This window comes from Protopterus annectens, chromosome 13.part0 (assembly GCF_019279795.1).
Source record: "Protopterus annectens isolate FY-2018-M chromosome 13.part0, PAN1.0, whole genome shotgun sequence".
Taxonomy (NCBI): Eukaryota; Metazoa; Chordata; order Ceratodontiformes; family Protopteridae; genus Protopterus; species Protopterus annectens.
Genome location: NC_056747.1, coordinates 517,691,158 through 517,709,932, shown reverse-complemented (window position 1 = coordinate 517,709,932; position 18,775 = coordinate 517,691,158). Strand labels below are relative to the sequence as shown.

At 41.6% G+C, this 18,775-nt stretch overlaps 1 protein-coding gene across 6 annotated transcripts in view; it reads right to left on the bottom strand.

The window, feature by feature from the left end:
- Window positions 1-18,775, bottom strand: part of GTF2I (general transcription factor IIi) — a 1,956,122-nt gene that overhangs the window by 1,887,009 nt on the left and 50,338 nt on the right. For 5 of the 6 annotated variants that reach the window (XM_044054149.1, XM_044054150.1, XM_044054148.1 and 2 more), the window contains exon 2: window positions 5,334-5,477. In XM_044054149.1, the coding sequence (XP_043910084.1) occupies window positions 5,334-5,430 (97 nt within the window). In that variant the 5' untranslated portion in view covers window positions 5,431-5,477. Of the gene's footprint in view, window positions 1-5,333; window positions 5,478-18,775 lie in introns of those variants that run through there. The other variant, XM_044054152.1, reaches the window with a different exon arrangement.

The following is an 18,775-nucleotide window of genomic DNA, read 5'->3' as shown; positions in this document are numbered from 1 at the left end:
TTTGATGGATTAAGTGCAGTGCAATACCAATAAATGTCTTCAAAATCAAAGAGAAGTATGGAAGATTGTGAAGAATTCAGGTTAAAGTGAAAAAAACAAATGTAATCATTTGCTAATGAAATAACAGAACAGATAAAATTTATGTATTGTATTCAACTTGAATGAAACAGAATAGTGAGTCAGTGGACCATTAGGCAAAGCATAAAAGGGCAGACAAAATAATGGTTACGGTGGGGAAAGAGGTAAAAGTAAGGCATTAGTTAAGACTGGCTGAAACTGTCCTCTGGTTATACCACATAAAGGAAAATATAAAACAACCTTACATTACAACAGGTCAGAGTTTCAAAGAGGATCCAAAGTTGAAAGCAAATTTATTATTTGGATAGTAGCAAACTTGAATGAAATCCATCAAGTCACACAAGCAACTGAAATACATTAGCTGAAAGTTGTTGCTGCAAGGGGGACTTATCCTTTGCCCTAGGCAGGAATGATCTCTACAGAGTTGATATTAAGCATGTGGGTAAAGCCTCTACAATGGGAGTATAGGGGCTTCATTCCCTAAAAATGAGCTTATAAAATTCACAATCAGAGTTATGTACACATAATTTTATTTGAAAAATCTATTCCATCAATGATTCTCAAAGAGCCACCATATATTCATATTAGCAGATTAGCTGTCTATAACAATGTGTGTGAACAAAATGAAATTTATTCCATTTAAGATGCTGGACAGACAAGTGGATGGTATTATTACTATGGAGAAGACAGCTACTAAACATTATATACGTAAGGAAAAAGCACAAGGGTCCAATGGTACACCCTAAAATACAGAGGACATTAGCAAGCGATTCATTATTCTAATGGACTTCAAATCAGTCAATCTGAACTTTAATTCCTGCCAAAGCAAGATACTAACAAAAGAGCTGATGAAGTTTAAGGCTAAGGGATGCAACATGTAGAGCATTCTGGACTCTGTGGGTCATGTCAGTCTCATCATAAAGTAAGACATGAAAGAGAATAAAAACAAGTGTTTTAGCAACACCTCAGCAAACTCAGATCCAGAACTACATAAAAGGTTTAAGTAAGATAAAAAAAAAAAAAAAAAAAAAAAAAGAGTGAGGTATGTAGTTTAGGATTAACATTTCTGCTTCAATTTTCCAGGTTCTATCTTATACTCTGATGAGAGACTGTGGGGTGAGTGCATGTTACCCAGTGTCAGCATGTTTTTCTCCCTGTACTCCATTTACAATACATCTGCTAGACAGCAGCAGAAAATAAGCCCATACAGTACACCCTTCCAAAAGCCTCCTTGAAGTCCCTCTCCACCACTTATTCTGGTAGTCCATACCATGGGTCCATAATCCTCTCCGTTTAGAGGTACTTTTGCAGATATATGGAACAGCAGGTCCCTACAGTCTGCACTCTGCCCCTGCCCTTCCTGCTCAATATGACCATTTCACATACATCTAAAATTATACTGGGCATCCACACACTGCCTCACTGGTCTCTAGTTAGAAAAGTTTTTGGTTCTCTGGTCTCTGAATCTTTCCCCTACCATTCCAAGCACCCTTGCCGTAACTTTCCCTTAGATTCTTAGCAGCTCGTCTCCCTACACATATGATCTTCATGCACAGATTTCAGAACTGTACACATTACTTAAGGTGTGAGCTGACCAGAGTCTAGAAGAGTGGAACCCTTCGGCTTTTGGAATCTATCCCCTTGAAAGCAAACATTAATATTGCAATGGCTGATGCCGCTATCCTCTCACTCTGCTCCTTACTGGCCATGCCCAAGTGTTACTAACACTCCCATAACATCATCAGTTCCACTCCCAAGACTGTTACTTTATGCTTACACCATGGCTGCCATAACCCGGACACAGTGTTTTTGTTACTTGTCAGCAATAAATTGCCACAATTCAGCCCCCCATGGTCAGACTTTCCAAATCCCTCCTTAGATTCCTTCCCTCATTCTCCACTGCTGTAGCTACATCATCAGTGACGAGGCGGACACAGTTCTCCATTCTCTCAGATAAGATTCCTTACTTGTTCCTGGCACTGTCCCTCTCACCACCACAGTGTGCTTCCCACCATTAAAACCACACATTAATCCAAGTCTTCAGTCTTGATCCTACCCCCGTCACCCCTCCAGTTTTCCTAGCAGCAGCCTGTGTGGGACTAAGTCAAAGGCCTTGATGAAGTCTGGACAGACCATGTCAGCTTTTAGTCCCCTGCACAGTTCTAGTCCAACCCAGTCATAAAACTGTATCAGGTTTGTCTGACAGTTTTTTTTCTGAACAAAAACCCATGCTGGCTACTGTCCTGGAGATTTCTGTATGGTAGGAACGGAGCCCAGTCTTTCCCTCAGGAGTCTCTCTAAAGATTTTCCCTGCCACTGCCCCTAGACTTCTCTGGATTCCCCCTGCCATCTCCCCACTTGATACACAAGTACCAAATTTACAGCTCTCCAGTCCTTTGGCATTTCCTCAATAGCCAGCAATCTGCAGAAAGCCTCCACTACACGATCTGCCAACACACATGGCAAATTCTTAAGAGACGCTGGGAAAAAGCTCATCCGACTCTTGTGCTTCATCCTCCCTTTGGAAAGCGAATGCATCCTACTACTGTTGCTACTAATCAACCATACAAACAAATCTTCTCTGGCTCTAACCCAAGAGCTTGCTCCGCATTCCCACCTCTGCAATACCTCCATCTACCATGACATTCCCTTTCTTTGAAAAGGCTGAAGCAACATATGTAGCCTCATTGCTCTTTCCCGGTCTTTGGTGCTCTCTAGTCTCTCTCCAGTCATTGCTCAAGCCATTCAAATCTGTCCTTCCATTCCTTCTATCTACTTAAATAAGCCTTTGTTCCCCCAACTCATTTATCAAACACCCTTCTACTGTGTCCTCAACTCATGCACTACCCTTCTGTATGCTTCCTTGTACTTCCTCCACCATCCTCTCCCTTCCACTTCTTGTAGACCCTATCTTGTGCTCCAATTACTAGCTTCACATTCCTATGTAGCCACATTAGCATTCTCCTCTTTCTGCACCTTCCTCATTCCAGTCTAAAACCCTAAAACCTTTGTCACTATGACCCAGGTCATTAAGTAAAAGGGTTTGAAAAGGGATGCTTTACTTACCAGTCAAGCAAATAAACTGCATGAATTAATAACTATATGATGGACTGAAGTCAAGACATTTGTGAAGATGACATGTCCTACCTTTCAGAAAAAAAGCCAAGTATGATGCTACATGAATCTCTGTGGGGGGGTCTAAACTGTTCAGCAGGCATTTCAGTATTGTGCCACTTCTAAAGGAAAAGATGCACTTCCGCACATCACAAAGTTTTGGAAAGATATTTACAAACTGAAGAATGTAAAATGGGTTCTGGACAAGTTGAGAAAGTACATGAAAACATGGTAGCTGAAAATGGATGACATAAAATGAAAAGGTTATGTACATTTCAAAGCCAGGAATCCATAAGGAAAATACATTAAGAGGAACACCTGAGGAGGAAAAAAAAATGGAAAAAGGACATTGTGACAACATTATCTCTACATTCAAAACACACCTAAAACAGCAGAAGGGTAGACACTGGGATACCTTAGCTGGATGAAGTAAACCAATGGTGATGAATGCATAAAATTGTGAAGATCACTTCAAGAAATACAGTGCAACGTTAAAGAGATGCAGAGTGGCAGAGGATATGAATCTGCACAAAGTACAAAAAGGTACAAAACAGATTACAACATAAGGGTACAACAGACATGACATTAAGAGTAGGATAGTAATTCTTTCAATGTAAAGCTTTCACACTGGGTACATGCTAGTAAAAAAGTTGTACTTTCAATGTGCTGGATGACATGCATCAAAAGTACTCAGATGTATAAAGACAGTGCACTACCATCTTAATAAAGAGGACTGACTGAGATGACCAGCACCACATTCAGAGGGAAAAATGTCACCAAGTGGAAGCCACACAAGGCTACATATTTGTGTGTGATCAAAGGAATTTGAAGCAGCCTGTTTCAGCGTGGAAAGCCATAAAGCAAAACATCAACCTGTTAAAATAAAATGCACACTGCTTTACTTCACAATGCAATAGCCTGTCTTTATCAAAACATGTTGCAAATCAGCTAAGTCGTGATTTCAATACAGCTCGCCAAAAGCAGTTTACAGCATTTCCTAAAGGAGTGGGAAAGGAACAGAATAGCAGCTAAAAAGGATATCTTTGCAGGGAATCAAGCTCCACAGTATCCCTGCACACCCTCCTACTCAAATATTAATAAAAAGGAGGCATAACCTCTGGGAAAAGAGAAAATTATCTTCCCTGATCTTAAACCTCTTTCCAAGAATGCATGACAGTGTCAATATTTAAGTTATGGGGGAGGAGTTCAGGCAAAAAAATACAAATTTTATGGTACATTCATTTGATTTACAATTTTAGTAAAATTCCAGTCTAGTAAGCTGCACTGGATCCAATGGCATTCACAAAAACTTTGTTCAGTGAACTGCCAGGAACCCATTGACTGTACCTTAACTTGGCAGATCTATACTATGTTAACTGCATGAACATTACCATTTTTCACAAACAGCATGAAAACAAATTTGACCAAAAAGACAGAAAAAAAAATCTTAAGCTTTCACTGGTACAGTTGAGACTGGTTATGGTAGAAAAGAGATGGAGAAAGAGTTTTAAAGAGGCTTGCCATGAGCTAGAGACAGGGAAGACTGACTGGGGCATTACTGACAAAGAGGAAGTCTTAAAACTACATAGGTATTTATTTTACAAAGAAAAGACAAGGGTCAAATGGGTCATGATGCGGAATAAAAGCAGGCTTTAGATCAGAATTTAAAAATATCTACTTGCTCGAGAGTAGAGGAGGAAACAGAACAGTAAGCAGCAAAGGTCTTTGCAAGAGTACTGCAGAGTTTATTCATGGGGTGAACAGTTGTACGAGTGCTGAATAGAGGAATGACAGCTGTCTGTTCACACAGCGGACTTCACATTATACTTTTGAAGCAGTATTACCTTCTACACACACAGCTCTCTATTCACACAGCTTATATAACTTGTAAAATGAATGTTGTCAGTGACCTTTTCTTATAACTGTTGAGCTACTTAACCTTTTTTTGCAAGATTTTTTTTTTTTGCTTTGTCTGTTAGCATACCGTACTCATCTCTCTCTCTCATTTGAGATAAAGTCTTGCTGTGTTTAGGGTAATCAGTTACCAAAGTCAAAAATGTTACATAAATTAGCAGTTCAGTGAGTAAACGAAATAGCCATTTTGCACTAGAATGTTTTGCTTACATTCTAGTCCTTCTTACCTCTTCCAGTGTTTAATGCTGCAGCAGTGTCAAACATTCTCTGGCTAGAAGGGTTGGAAGGCGGCTGCCTCCACAACCTACGCCAGTGCTGCTCCATGCCGGGCCAGCGGCAGATCCTTGTGTGCAAGATGATATCTTCAAATCCTAGAAAGGATGTAGTTTGATAAGAAATTTTGCAAACTGTAATGCTAATATGAAAATCCACACAGCAAAACGTGTTACATGGTTTAGCATTCTTAAAGCAGCATTTTTCTTAAAACAAATGTGGCAGGGCTAATTAGTTCACTTATCAAAGAATATTATTATAAAGTGTCAACAGATTTTATGAAACCCACAGTGTGATTGAAATCTATTGAGTGAACAGAACACTTAATTGCAAGTTCTTAAAGGGAATGTCTCCAGCGTCTGGCCAGCAGTAAAAAAATCAGAACTTTAGACGCATATTGGATTTTGAAGACCATGCCCACTTGAGTGCTAAACTAACTGCTATATAGTTGTCCCATCACTTTTCCTCACATAATTCAGCACTTTAACCCACATCAAAATCTTTCTACCAACACTCCCAAAAGGAATGCATTCCACATCTCCGTTATCCTCTCTTCGATGCAATCCTTCACTGCACAGCAACTTTTATTCCCTAGGGCATTCAATGAATACACCTGCCATTAAATGCAAAACAAAGCATCTCTTGAAGTTTGCCTTAGATTTCTCCTTCCTCATACCACCTGTTATCCATCTCTTCCGAAACACTCAACTTTTAATTTTCTACTGTATCCCACCTGAAAGATCTCCTATGATGCAGTGTATTATACTAACCCCCTAGCATCTCTTATCCCTTGTACAAACCTACAATGCTAAGAAGAGGTGAGAAATGCCTATCCTGGCACTCACTGGGTGCAAAGACCAACACCACCCACACATGGCATGTACACCTATCCATCTACATGCAATATGGAGGATCTCAATTCACTCAAAGAATCTTTCTCTGGGATGTGGGAGGGAACTCTAGCTCCAGGTGAAAACCAATGAGAACTCAGGAAGACATGCAAACTCTGTAATAAAGGCAAAACACTCAGAAATTAAAATTAGGGAACCAAATGCTGTGAGACAACAATGTTGAATGCTGCTTCATTGGGTCACCCAGTCAAAGGATTTTATTTTCCTTTAAACTTAAATTCCACTGCTTGATGTAACTAGTGGAAGGACACGGTGGTGCAGCGGTTAGGGTCGTCATCTCACAGCAAGTGGTTCTCCAGTTCGATTCTTGGCTGGAGCACCTTGTGTCTGGAGTCTGCATGTCCTCCCCGCGGTCGAGTGACGTTTAAAGACATGCAGGTAGGTGCGTACATGAATGGGGGTGCCCTCTTTGAAGGTTGGGCATCGGGCTGGCACCTCAAAAATCCATGGCCAATCATTAGCGGAAAGGAGTTCTGCTGTGGCAACCCCCTAACCGGTTAAAGCCGAAAGACATATGATGCAAAGTACAGTTGTGTACACTTACCATAAATGTAGATGTTAGAGTATATTCACTGTTGCAGTCATTACATTTGGGGTAATATGCTGGCAGTTTGCCCCCGTTGGCCTGAATAACAAAGTCTTTGGTCCTGTGTCAGTTGCGGTCTCCTCTTCCATGACGTCAAACGTCAGGGGTACAAAACTTGCAGCAGACGCCATTTTATTCAGTTTTTCTTGCCCCAGATGTAAGGTGGCACCCAAATGGGGAGCAAATATATATATACATATTATATATATATATATATATATACATATACACGCACACACACACACATTATATATATATATATATATATATATATATATATATATATATATATATACACACATACAGAAATATATATCAATGCACTTTAGCAACATAAACTTTACCTTCCTCTAAAAGCAAATACACCACAAAGGCTTTAGTGTAGAATGAAGGAAAGAAAAGGTATAGAAAGGGGGATGGCGGGTGGGTAACCCGGACTGCAACAGTGAATACACTTAAACATCTACATTTATGGTACGTGTACACAACTGTATTATGTTCTTCGTGTTTCACTGTTGCAGTCATTACATTTGGGTATAATCCCAAAGCTATGGATGGGAGGATGGAACTAAACAGCATTAGGAATGGCTATAAGGCCCTGCAGAACTGCAGTGGCAAAGCCTGCCCTGGATTTGGAGAAGAGAGGAAAATGATAATGCTTTGTGAAGGTATGAACAGAGCTCCAAGTAGCAGCTTCTAGAATGTCTTTGGTTGGAACCCCTCTGAGAAAAACTGCTGAAGTAGAGGCAGCTCTGGTGGAATGTGATCTGATCCCCTTGAGCACAGGTTTACCATGGTGCAAGTAGCAGAAACGAATGCAGTGGCTTATCCACTTAGAAATAGTCTGCTTTGATTTAGCCTTCCCCTCTGACCCTGCAGCAAATGCTACCAGTAGTTGATCAGACTTTCTTAGAGCTTTAGTCCTGTTAAAGTAGAATCTTAGTTGTCTGTGTACATCCAATGAATGCAGAATCCGCTCCCCCTTGTTCTGCGGATTTGGGTAAAATGTTGGCAGGTGAATGGTCTGGTTAAGAGCCACACTGGATACCACCTTAGGCATAAAAGAAGGATTGGTCCTGAGGGACACCCTGTCCGGGTAAAATATAATAAAAGGCTCCACTGCCATGAGAGCCTGCAGTTCCGAAACCCTTCTTGCTGAAGTGACTGCCAAGAGAAAAGCTGTTTTCCAAGATATAAATTTTATATCCGCAGTAGCTGCTGGTTCAAAAGGAGGCAGGGTGAGTTTTTCCAGCACAAAATTGAGGTCCCATGCAGGAGTTGGTAATCTTCTGGGAGGCCTTAAATTTTTGGCCCCTGTAAGATACTGTTTAAGCAGATGATGAGAAAAGAGGGGAGGCTCTGTGTTGTAAAGAGCCGAGATGGCAGAGGCATGCATTTTTATTGAAGAGAAAGATAGGCCCTTGTCAAGCATCTCAGTCAAATATTGTAAAATCTGAGGAATATTGGGCTTTGCTGTGTCTGTGTCTGTTCTTTGTGCTTGGTTCCAAGCACAGAATCTCTTCCATTTATCAGCATAAGATTTTCTAGTACTAGGCCTTCCTGGCTTCCAAAACGACATCCATCACAGATTTTCTGAGAGGTGGTGTTTGATTCATTAATTGATCGGCCATGCTGCAAGCTTCAGAGTTTGGAGCAGTGTGTGCAGAATTTGACTGTTCTGCTGAGACAGTAGATGAGGTATTGGAAGCAAGTACCATGGAGGAAGTTGAGACACAATCCTTAGAAGTGGGTACCAGTGCTGGCGAGGCCAGTCCGGAGCAACTAGGATCATTTTTGGTTTTTACTGTCTAACTTTTAGTAAGACCTTGGAGAGTAGAGGCAGAGGGGGAAAAGCATAGACTGATAGGTTTTTCCAGCTGAAGGATAGGGCATCCACTTTCCATGTTTTTTGTGAGGAGTTCTTGTGCAGAATTTGTCCAACTGATAATTTTGGGGAGAGGCAAATAGATCTATGTCTGGGCTCCCCCAACAGATCTAGGTCTGGGCTCCTCCATTTCTGTGTTAACATGCTGAAGAATTGTTGATCCAGTTTCCATTCGTGCTGGTCCATAAGATTTCTGCTTAGGTAGTCTGCCAGAGTAATTTGTTTTCCTGGCAGGAATTGAGCTTGAAGATGTATTTTGTAAGTCAAGGCTGTGTTCCACAAGGCCATGGCTAGTCTGCAAAGGGGGTAGGAATGTGCACCCCCCCTGCTTATGTACCACATAACTGTGGTGTTGTCCTGGATGAAGTAAGTCCTTGAAGACTGTCAGAGTATTCTGAACAGTTAGCATCTCTTTCTAGTTGATATGCAGATGCATTTGGTTTGGGCTCCATTTGCCCTGAATGCATCTCCCAGCCAGGTGCCCCCCCCCCCCCAAGCATAGTCTGATGTATCTGTAGTTAGGGTTTGGGTGGCAGGGGGTAGAGTGAATGACAGTCCCTTGTTTTGGTGACATGTCTCTGCCCACCAAAGAAACTCCTGTTGTAGGCAGGGAATGGAATCATCGTTTCCAGACTGTGACAATGTTGACTCCATAAACTTTTTAGGTACCACTGAAGTTTCCTCATATGCAGTCTCGCATATGGAATTAGTGGAATGCAGGATGCCATGAACCCCAAAGCCTGCAGAATTTGTCTTACACATAACTGGGTTTTTGTTGCCATTTGTTTGAAGTATGTTGTCAGTTGCCTTTGTTTGTCTGACGTAAGGTAAGCCATCTGCCCAGGAATGTAATTATTTATTTGAGAGGGTACCAGTTGTGATTTCTTTTAGTTTATGGTGTACCCTAGGCATGCTAGAAGCCTTTTTACAAATGCCAGATGTTGAAGAAGAGTGTCCTTGTCCTCTGCTTGAATGAGACAAGTCGTCCAGATAAGGATAAATTTGAATGCTTGTCTGCAGAATGCAATTACTGGTGCCAGGCACTTTGTAAAGACCCTGGGCGCAGTAGATAAGCCAAAGGGCAGTGCAAAGAATTGGTAATGCAAAAAACCTGCTTTGAAGCGGAGGTATCTTCTGCACGATTCCCTTATTGGGATATGCAGGGATGCCTCTTTTCAGTCTAGACTTACTAATCAAGCATTCCTACCTAGCATAGGCAGTAGCTGTTGTAAAGTCAGCATTTTGAATTTTGAAGTGTCCAGGAAAGTGTTCAAAATCAATAATTCCAGTATTGGACGCCATGAATTGTCTTTTCTGGGTACCAGGAAAAGTCTTGAATAAAAACCTTGTCCTTTTTCCTTTTCTGGTACCGGTTGAATAGCCCACATATCCATGAGGGACATGACTTGTTTCTGGGCCTCTGCCCACTGGTTTTGTGGCAGATCCAGCCATCCGTTTGGAATTGGCAAAGTATGGAAATGAAATCTGTACCCCTGGGATACTATGTTTAATACCCACTTGTCCTGGGTAATTAACTGTCAATTTTGAGCATGAAGTGCTAGTTTTCCCCCCAAGGGGGCTGCCAAAAAGTAAGTGCTTGGTGATGGTAGAGGAAAGTCATTGAGACTGCTTACTGTAGGGTTGTGCTTAGTTTCCTTCAGTTTGAGGTGGAGGCACCCCACTGCTTTGGCCTGTAAGAACCGTGATTGGTATATGGAGCCTTTTGAGCGCATGGATTTGCCCTAAATGGCTCTGTTGGACACAGGAAAGGACCAATTTTTAGTAGGCCAGTGTCTACTGAACCTGGGTGGCTGCACTTGCAAGAAATCATTTACAGTTTGCATAGATTTAACTTAATCTTCCATTTTCTTTAAAACCTCTTCTGCCTTATTACCAAACAGAGTATTATGCTGCAAAGGGGCATCCAACAATTTAGCTTTAACATGATCAGGCAGATTTTGCTCCTTGAGCCAGGCATGCCTTCTAATCACAGATCCAGTAACGGCGGCCCTATAAGAGGCCTCCAAGGAATCAAAACCACATTGCAAAGTATGCTTTCCAACCTGTTCTGCTGAATGCAATAATTCCTGTAACTCTATTTTCCACACAGTCAGAAATAAACATCCTTTTCTGTCTCAGTAAGCCCATAACATGCTGCTGATATTTAAGCATATGAAACTGGCAGTTTAAGGCCCTGATTGCCAAGGTTGCGGACGTATAAACCTCCTTTACCCATCTATCCAGCGCCCTGGAATCTCTGTCAGAGGGGGTAGGAGTTTTGGCTGTAGAGGCCTTTACACCCTTGGGACCCTGAGAAATAGTCACAGGGATCAGCAGCAGGATTTTTGAATAGAAATTTGTGGGAGTCAGGAACCCTGTAATATCAGTCTGGCTTACTAGGAGCCGGAGGCAGGGAATCAGGAGCCATGCTTGACTCTGAAAACACATCAACAATGTCTAATAAAGGAGGTATTGCCAAAGGCCTATGCGGAGGAAGGCTAAGGAAATCCCTAAGCCTCTTTTTTGATTCAGAGAAGTCCGGACTCTCCCAGTGAAAATGTTCCCTTAAAAGCATGCAAAGTCTCTCCAAAAGAGTAATCCTCAGGAGGAGATGCAGATGGGATGGATTCCTCTGCATCAGAATCCTCATAGGGTGGAATAGAAAATTCCTGATCAGAAGAGGAATCAGAAGAAATGGAAACCTGATCTGAAGATTCATAATCAGTGCCTTGCCTAAGCCTCTTTATCATCTTAGCAGGGGGGGGGGGGGTAAGAGTTGGGAATCCCTGATCAAGGCAAATTAAATTCGGAGCCATTTTGATAATCTGTTTTTTAGGCATAAGGGCCTGAGCACGTTGCTCATGCGTCGTTTTTTTAGACACAGAAGATGTTTTTGACCTTGTTTTTGAGGCTGGTGTCGGTTTAATAAAAAAGTTGAGGCCTGAAAACACCCTCAGAAGCCAGTGCTTGCTCAGCAGCTCCGGACCCATCCAAGGGAGAGACATCTGTGGGTTCAATACTCTGAGAATCTCGCAGCATACCGGACTCTGAATGAGTCTCGGTAGAGGCCTGCAACTCAAACGTAGCGGGTATCAGGGGCTGTGAAAGTGCCTCACTGAGTACCGGCGAACTGGGGACTGGCTTAGGAGAAGCTTCATCGGTTTTGGACCTCGATGGTCTGTCTCTGTCTTTTTCTTTGCGTTTTTTTGTGAACTCCGGTAGTCAGATTGCTAACCAACGACATTTCAGGATAATTAAATCTTGAACCAAAATATTTAGAAGCAAAAATATACTGACGCTTAATAGTGCGTTGGTTAAATCTAGCACAAAACTGACAGCAAGACAGGTTGTGATCTGGGCCTAGGCAAGGAATACAGTACAAATGAAAATCCTTATGGAGGTATTTGCTTCCCACAAGTAATGCAATTATTAATTTTTAAAGACATCGGTAAGGAGCAAGAAAATGTTTCCCCAATGGGGTACTTGGCTTTAGTTTGAAGACTTCGGTGCTGAAACTCGAATGCGAAAATGTCAGGAGTCGGCCGACCGGCACTTGCGAACTGCTTCTGCTTCAGGCACCGCACGGCAAGAAAGACTGAATAAAATGGCATCAGCTGCATGTTTTATACCCCTGACGACCTGACATCATGGAAGAGGAGACAGCAACCGACGCAGGACCCAAGACTTTATTCAGGCCGACTGAGGGCGACCTGCCAGCAGATTACCCCAAATGTAATGACTGCAACAGTGAAACACGAAGAACATCTGCTTTGGACATTTATACTCCACACAAACTTAACACCACTTCAACAACCACATCTTCATGGTCAAGTCATTAATGAAAAGTACAGTTGTGTAAGAACTTACCATAACAGTAGATGTCCTCTCATCACTGTTGCCATATTCATACTATACAGGTATCCTACAGAGGGTAGCCATATGTCTGGCCAGCATATCAAAGCCTGGACCCTTCCATGCACCATACATCAGACACATGTCCTATATTAGAAATGTGAAGTGATGCAAGAGAAAAAACTCCAGAACTGAACTGCCTCAGAAGAATAGGAGCAGCAATCACTCAGATGAAAACAGAGGAAAGGAAAAGGAAGAGGGGACAGAATACTGCAACAGTGATAAGAACATCTGCTGTTAGTTAACTTCTTACACAACTGCACTATGTCCTCCACTTGTCACTGCTGCAATATTCCTTTGCACTATGTCCTTCACTTGTCATTCCTGCAATATTCCTTTTTATAGGCAGAGTACTAAAGCTATTGTAAAGAATGAGAGGAGGAGGAACTAGGAAGCCTTCCAACAGACTAGGATGGATATAGCAAAACCTAATCTGGCCCTTGAAAACAAACAAACATTCAGCTTGCTGTGTTTACTTAAAGCATGCACAGAAAACCAAGTAGCAGCTTCCAGACAGGATCTAGCATCGACCCTTAAAAAAAAAAAAACTCCAGAAGATGCAACTGCTCTAGTAGATGAAGTTCAAACAGAAGAAGTTTTTTTTTTCCATGAAAAAAAAGAGTAACAAAAAAGAAATGGCTTTACATATCCAAGAAGAAACTTGTTTACTTGGAGATTGTTTTCAGGACAAGAAACTGGCTGTGGCAAACAAAAAAATGCTCAGATATTCTAAATTCTTTAGTCTTATCTGGGTAGTATCGGAGCAGTCTATGCAAATCCAAAGAATGAAGAATTCACTCACTTGTAGTTTGTGGAGAAGAAAAAGAGGGAAAAATGGACAGTCTGATTCAGACACATCAATGACTACCTTAGGAATAAAACTAGGATTGGTTCTAACAAACAGGAAAAGGAGGAATGGACATAGGACCCTAAAGTTCAGAGACTCTTTTGGCAGATCTGAAGGCCACCAACAAAGCAGTTTTCAAAGTACACAACTTCAAAATGAAGAGGCTGGTGCGGTTCAAAAGATGGCAGAGCTAACTTTTCAGGAACATACTTCAGGTCACAAGGAGGAGGAATAGGTTGGGAATAGGTTTTCTTGGAGTCCTAAAATGAAGGATGTCTTTTAGAAACTGGATACAGAGGCTGACAGGCAAATGGATGATCAGCTTTAAAAAAGAAGAGTATGCCAGACCAGAACTGAGCAACTCACAAACAGGAAAGAACAATAGGGATACCCACCAAGAGCCAAGAACAAAAATCTTTCATCTAGCAATACAAGATTTTCTAATAGCGGGTTTTTTTGCTTCTCGCAAGCCCTGAAGCATATCCTCAAAAATGGTGCCTGAAAGGCTTCAAACCCATCACGAAAGTGTCGACTGAAGGTTTGAAGAGGAGGGCGAGATACATTGTCCTGTGTGAGTAGATGTATCCTGTGAAGTAACTTGTGATGACTGCCCACAGCCAGGTGATGGTGGAGGGGAAACCAATGCTGTCTGGGACAAAAGGGAGTCACCAACAAGATTTTAGGCACGACCACCATGATCTTGTTTAGGATCTTTGTCAAGAGGAAAATGGAAAAATGCACACAAGAACATTCCTCTCCAAGAAAAAAAAAATGGCATCCAGTTTCCAAGCTGAGAATTTGGCAATCTGGAACAGAACTTGGGGAGTTGTCTGTTCTGAGGAGAGGCAAATAAATCCACCTGAGTTGTACCCCACCACTGAACAATGTCCAGGAAAACCTATGTAACATCCATTCATGAGGATCTGCCCTGGATCTAGTCAGACTGTCTGCCACCACATTTATTTTTTGAGAAAACACAGGCTGGCATACGCCATCAGTTGATTCTTCAGGCAATGTCCCAGGCTATGAGGGCTAGTATGCAAAGGCATTAAATACTTTGTTCTTCCTTGTTTGTTGATGTAGCACATAACAGTAGTGTTGTCCATCATGACCTGAGCGGACATGGAGACCAGAGAAAATGCAGGGCCCGAAAAGCCAGATCTTTCATTTCCCTGGCATTAAATGTGCTCTTTCACCTCCTGAGGAGGCCAAACAACCTGAACCCTGATGCTGTTGGAACACTCCTCCAAGATTAGGTCTGAAGTTATCTGTAAATGTTGCCTAAGTGTGTGTGGTGTGGGGAGAGGGAACATCAAAAGAGAAGACCTGGATTTAGAAAAATCTCAATCCAACAAAATTCTTTACTTGGGCAAGGCGACAGAGTAATTCAGAAGTCCAAGGGAAGACCATGCTGAAGCCATAATTGTCTTCAGATACCACTGGAACTTCCTCATAAGGAGTCTAGAAAAGGGAAATGTGTACAGTGAATGCCATGGATTTTAGAAACTCCCTTACCCTCTTGCAAAGGAAGAAGGAACTGAACTGTATAAAAGAGGACTTTGGGAAAAGGAAAAGCACTAATAGTCAGAGCTTGAATCCCGCAATCAAAGAAAACCTGGTCCTGAGAAGACTTCAGACTGAGTGCAGCCTACCCCGCAAAGAAGCAGTATTGTGAATTATATGCCCTGCAGAAAAGTATGCCAAGAAGAAGCCCGAGTTAGGTCATCCAAATAAGGAAACTTTGAGCTCCATGAAGTCTGTAATAGACTATGACAGGGGCTAGACATCTGATAAATATCCTCAGGGCTGTAGACAGGTAAAGCACAGAACTGATCATGTAAAATGATACAGAGTACCATAAAAACCTGAAAAGAGGGTAAAAAAGAATATGGAGATGAGCCTGGAGTAGCAGCACAAGGAAAAAAGACTGAAAGTCAACATTTTTAAAGACAAAACTTTGTAGACCTTTCCTTTCTCAACACTTCTTTGAATGGGCCTTTGAGAACCCTCCTTCCAGGGAACCAAAAACATCCTGGAGTAGAAACTCTTACCACTCTAACAAGGAGGCACTGGCTAAATAGTACCTTGAGCCAACAGGTCTTGAAGTAGAGGTGGAAAATGAGAAGTTGCAAGGTAGAAGTTGAGGCATACCTGAAAAGGGAGCAAGGGGCTTCCACACCATGTGGTAGTCATTGTGAACTACAGACAGAACCCATTTGTCTGTTGTCATCTTCTGCTGAATGGGAAAACACAATATTTAAGAGGAAATCCGAGTGATGGGAAGAGGAGGAAGACAGTCAAATGGAAGCAAACTTGTCCTGAAAGGAAGATGCTTGCCCCCCCCCCCCCCCAAAAAAAAAAATGTTTAAATAATATTTTACCCTTTAAAAGCTACTCTGAATGTTTACACACAAAGGGACCCACTTTAGTGGAAGAGATACTTTGGTACTTGGGAACAAGGGAAAGAAAAATGTAAGACCTTACATGACCTTATCTTAACTACACTTTAGAGAGAGTTCTGCAGTAACACAACCTAACAAAACCAGGTATCCAGAGGAGAATTTAATAATTCTGCCTATACATCCTCTGGAAAGGACTGAAGCCTATGCCTTGAATACCTTCTAAGGAATGATCCTGATGCAGCTGCCCTAGAGCATGAGCAAGATCACAGCTACACTTAACTGAATGACTAGCTACTTGGAAAACAGAACCGAGCAAAGAAAATGCTGAAGTATTATCAGACTCTGGCATGTCAGCTAAAACAGTCTCCCAGCTTGGAAAGAAGGGAAAGCACCTACATGGTGATGTGTGTCGGATAACGGCCTTAAAAGCCAAGGTAACACAGATATACCTCTTTTTGCTCTCTCTCTCTCTCTCTCCATGGCTCTTCTATCCTTGTCAGGTGGCAAGAGTTTCAAAGAAGCAAAAAGCTTAGTGGACTTATCAGACAAAAGGGCAATGGCAGAGCACTCCGACAAGTTCTTATAAAGAAAGAGTCTCAAGAAACTTATAAAAATCTGTCCACCTTCTTAGGAACAGCCTAATAGAACATCAAGAACAAGAGGCACTGCAGAAAACCTTTAGGAATTCATCTGGAAGAGATCATAATTTCTTTTTTGGACCCCAGACATGTGAGGGTTTTCACACATAAACCTTTCCATTATTTTAAAAATAGTATCCCCAAAAGAAAAAAATCTTCCAGTGGGGAATCAGGGAAAGACAGTTTCCCTATCAGAACTCAAAACAAGAGGTGGATAAATCTAGGAAAAATGAGCTAAAGACTCCTTGCAACTATAAAAATCTTCATTTGAAGTTGTCATCTCCCTAGTACTCTCTGAAGGAGTATAAGGAGAAGGAATCCATACAAGAGAAGGGACTGACCACGTCTGATACTATTTCAAAGCCATGAGAGCTTTAATGAGACCTTGGGTAAAATCTTGTCACTCCGTTTGGAGGTCTTTATATTTTTGTTTTCATTTTAAACACAAACATTTGCCCTGACAAACAGAGGTTCTGAACCTGGCATATTTCTATTGGAGACCTTGGGATTTCTTTCCTTGCTAAGAATTGTGGAATGCCCCAAGCTCTTCCCAAATTAACAGTCACAGTTGCCCCTTCTTGTCCTCTATAGACAATGGCTCAGCCTAAGAGAACGTGTAAACTGCACATCTCATATCAAGGTCACAATGGTGGGGGCAGGAATGCATCTGAACCAGATGGTCTACAGTCTCTTCATCCCACACAGAGGCACCCAGCAGATGCTGGGCAACAAAGCCTCAAATTTTTAACTTCTTTTTCAAAGTGGGATGGACATCCCGGCAGGAAGATTCCTAAGCCATGGTTCTTTGAGCAAGGAGTTTAAGGAGATGGTTCTCTAGGTGGGCAGAAAGAAAGGAAAGATGGCTGCAATGAGTTTTAAGAAAGAAGGCCTGGTAAATAAAACACTGTTAATAGTGGTGCTCCAAACCCAAATAAAAAAAAAGGCACTTAATGCATCTGTCTGGATGGGGAATCTCCCTTCCATATTCAGAATTCCACTTTCTGGATGACATATACTGTACCTACAATGAAACAAACTAAAAGAAGAAAGTCCCTAACAGGATACTCTGCCCAAGGCTCAATGAACTGTACTAAACATACAACCTTCAGACTGAATATGACAGGTGTTCAGCCTGGCAGCAAAAATTCTGAGGGTTTTGCATTCATGTGTCACTTATCTACCTTAACACTTTGGATGAAGGACATGCATCGGACATTGATATACTGACCAGATATGCAGCTAGCCTGCAACAGTGATTAAGGAAGGACATGCACTGATATTTTCCTTTAAATATGACCCACCATTGAAAAGGACAGTACAAATGAGAGTGGTACTCAACTTATAACTGCAGATAGTCTGTGAGACAACACTCCTTGATGGGTCCATCTTCTCCACCACTTGCTGCTTGAAAGAAACTCTGAAATTCACATATGTGTCATGTGCACTCCTGTTCCACACATGCCTCACTAACTTGCTGGATACAGAAGTGTACATATATCCAGAGATTGGTGGTATTTCACCCTTGCCATGACCAAGCTCCTTCCTACAAATCAAGAAATAAATATTCTATACCTTTGCTAGTACAGTGGTACACATCTATACACATCCCCAACTTAAACATAACTCCAAATGCTGGAGCTGGTGAGAGAGTGCCACCAGCAATAAGATGAAGGGAAATGCACTTTTTTTTAAACAAGAAACATCTTTATTAAAATTACCATTTCTGATATAACCAATCCTACATTTATAAAAATGAAAAGCAAACCATACTGACAATCTTAGTTGCAAGCATTATACATCACAAACCATATTGATATAATTTTAGTTGCAATCACCGTAAACAACTGTATAGCTCATTCAAATCCTGCCTTCTTTTAACCCGCATTCTTCCCCTGTATGTATCGTTGCCACAATTCCCATTTTTTCTATGTAATTTGCTCCTACCCTTTTCTAAAAGATCCCAATTCCACTTAATTTATCTCGGTTACTACAAAAGAGATGTATTCTTAATCCAACAAGGAGAGTCCTCATACATTCTCACAGTTCAAAAGATGTATCTGTTAATAGAATACCACAGATACTCCCTGACAAGTCATTTGCAGATCTTTAGGCCAAACAGTAGCCATTAAAAGCCAAAGGACTGCACAAGCATGCACCTAAGAACTTTGAGCTCTGAAGTAAAGCTTTTGAAAAATGACGTCTGATGCAAAGGTCT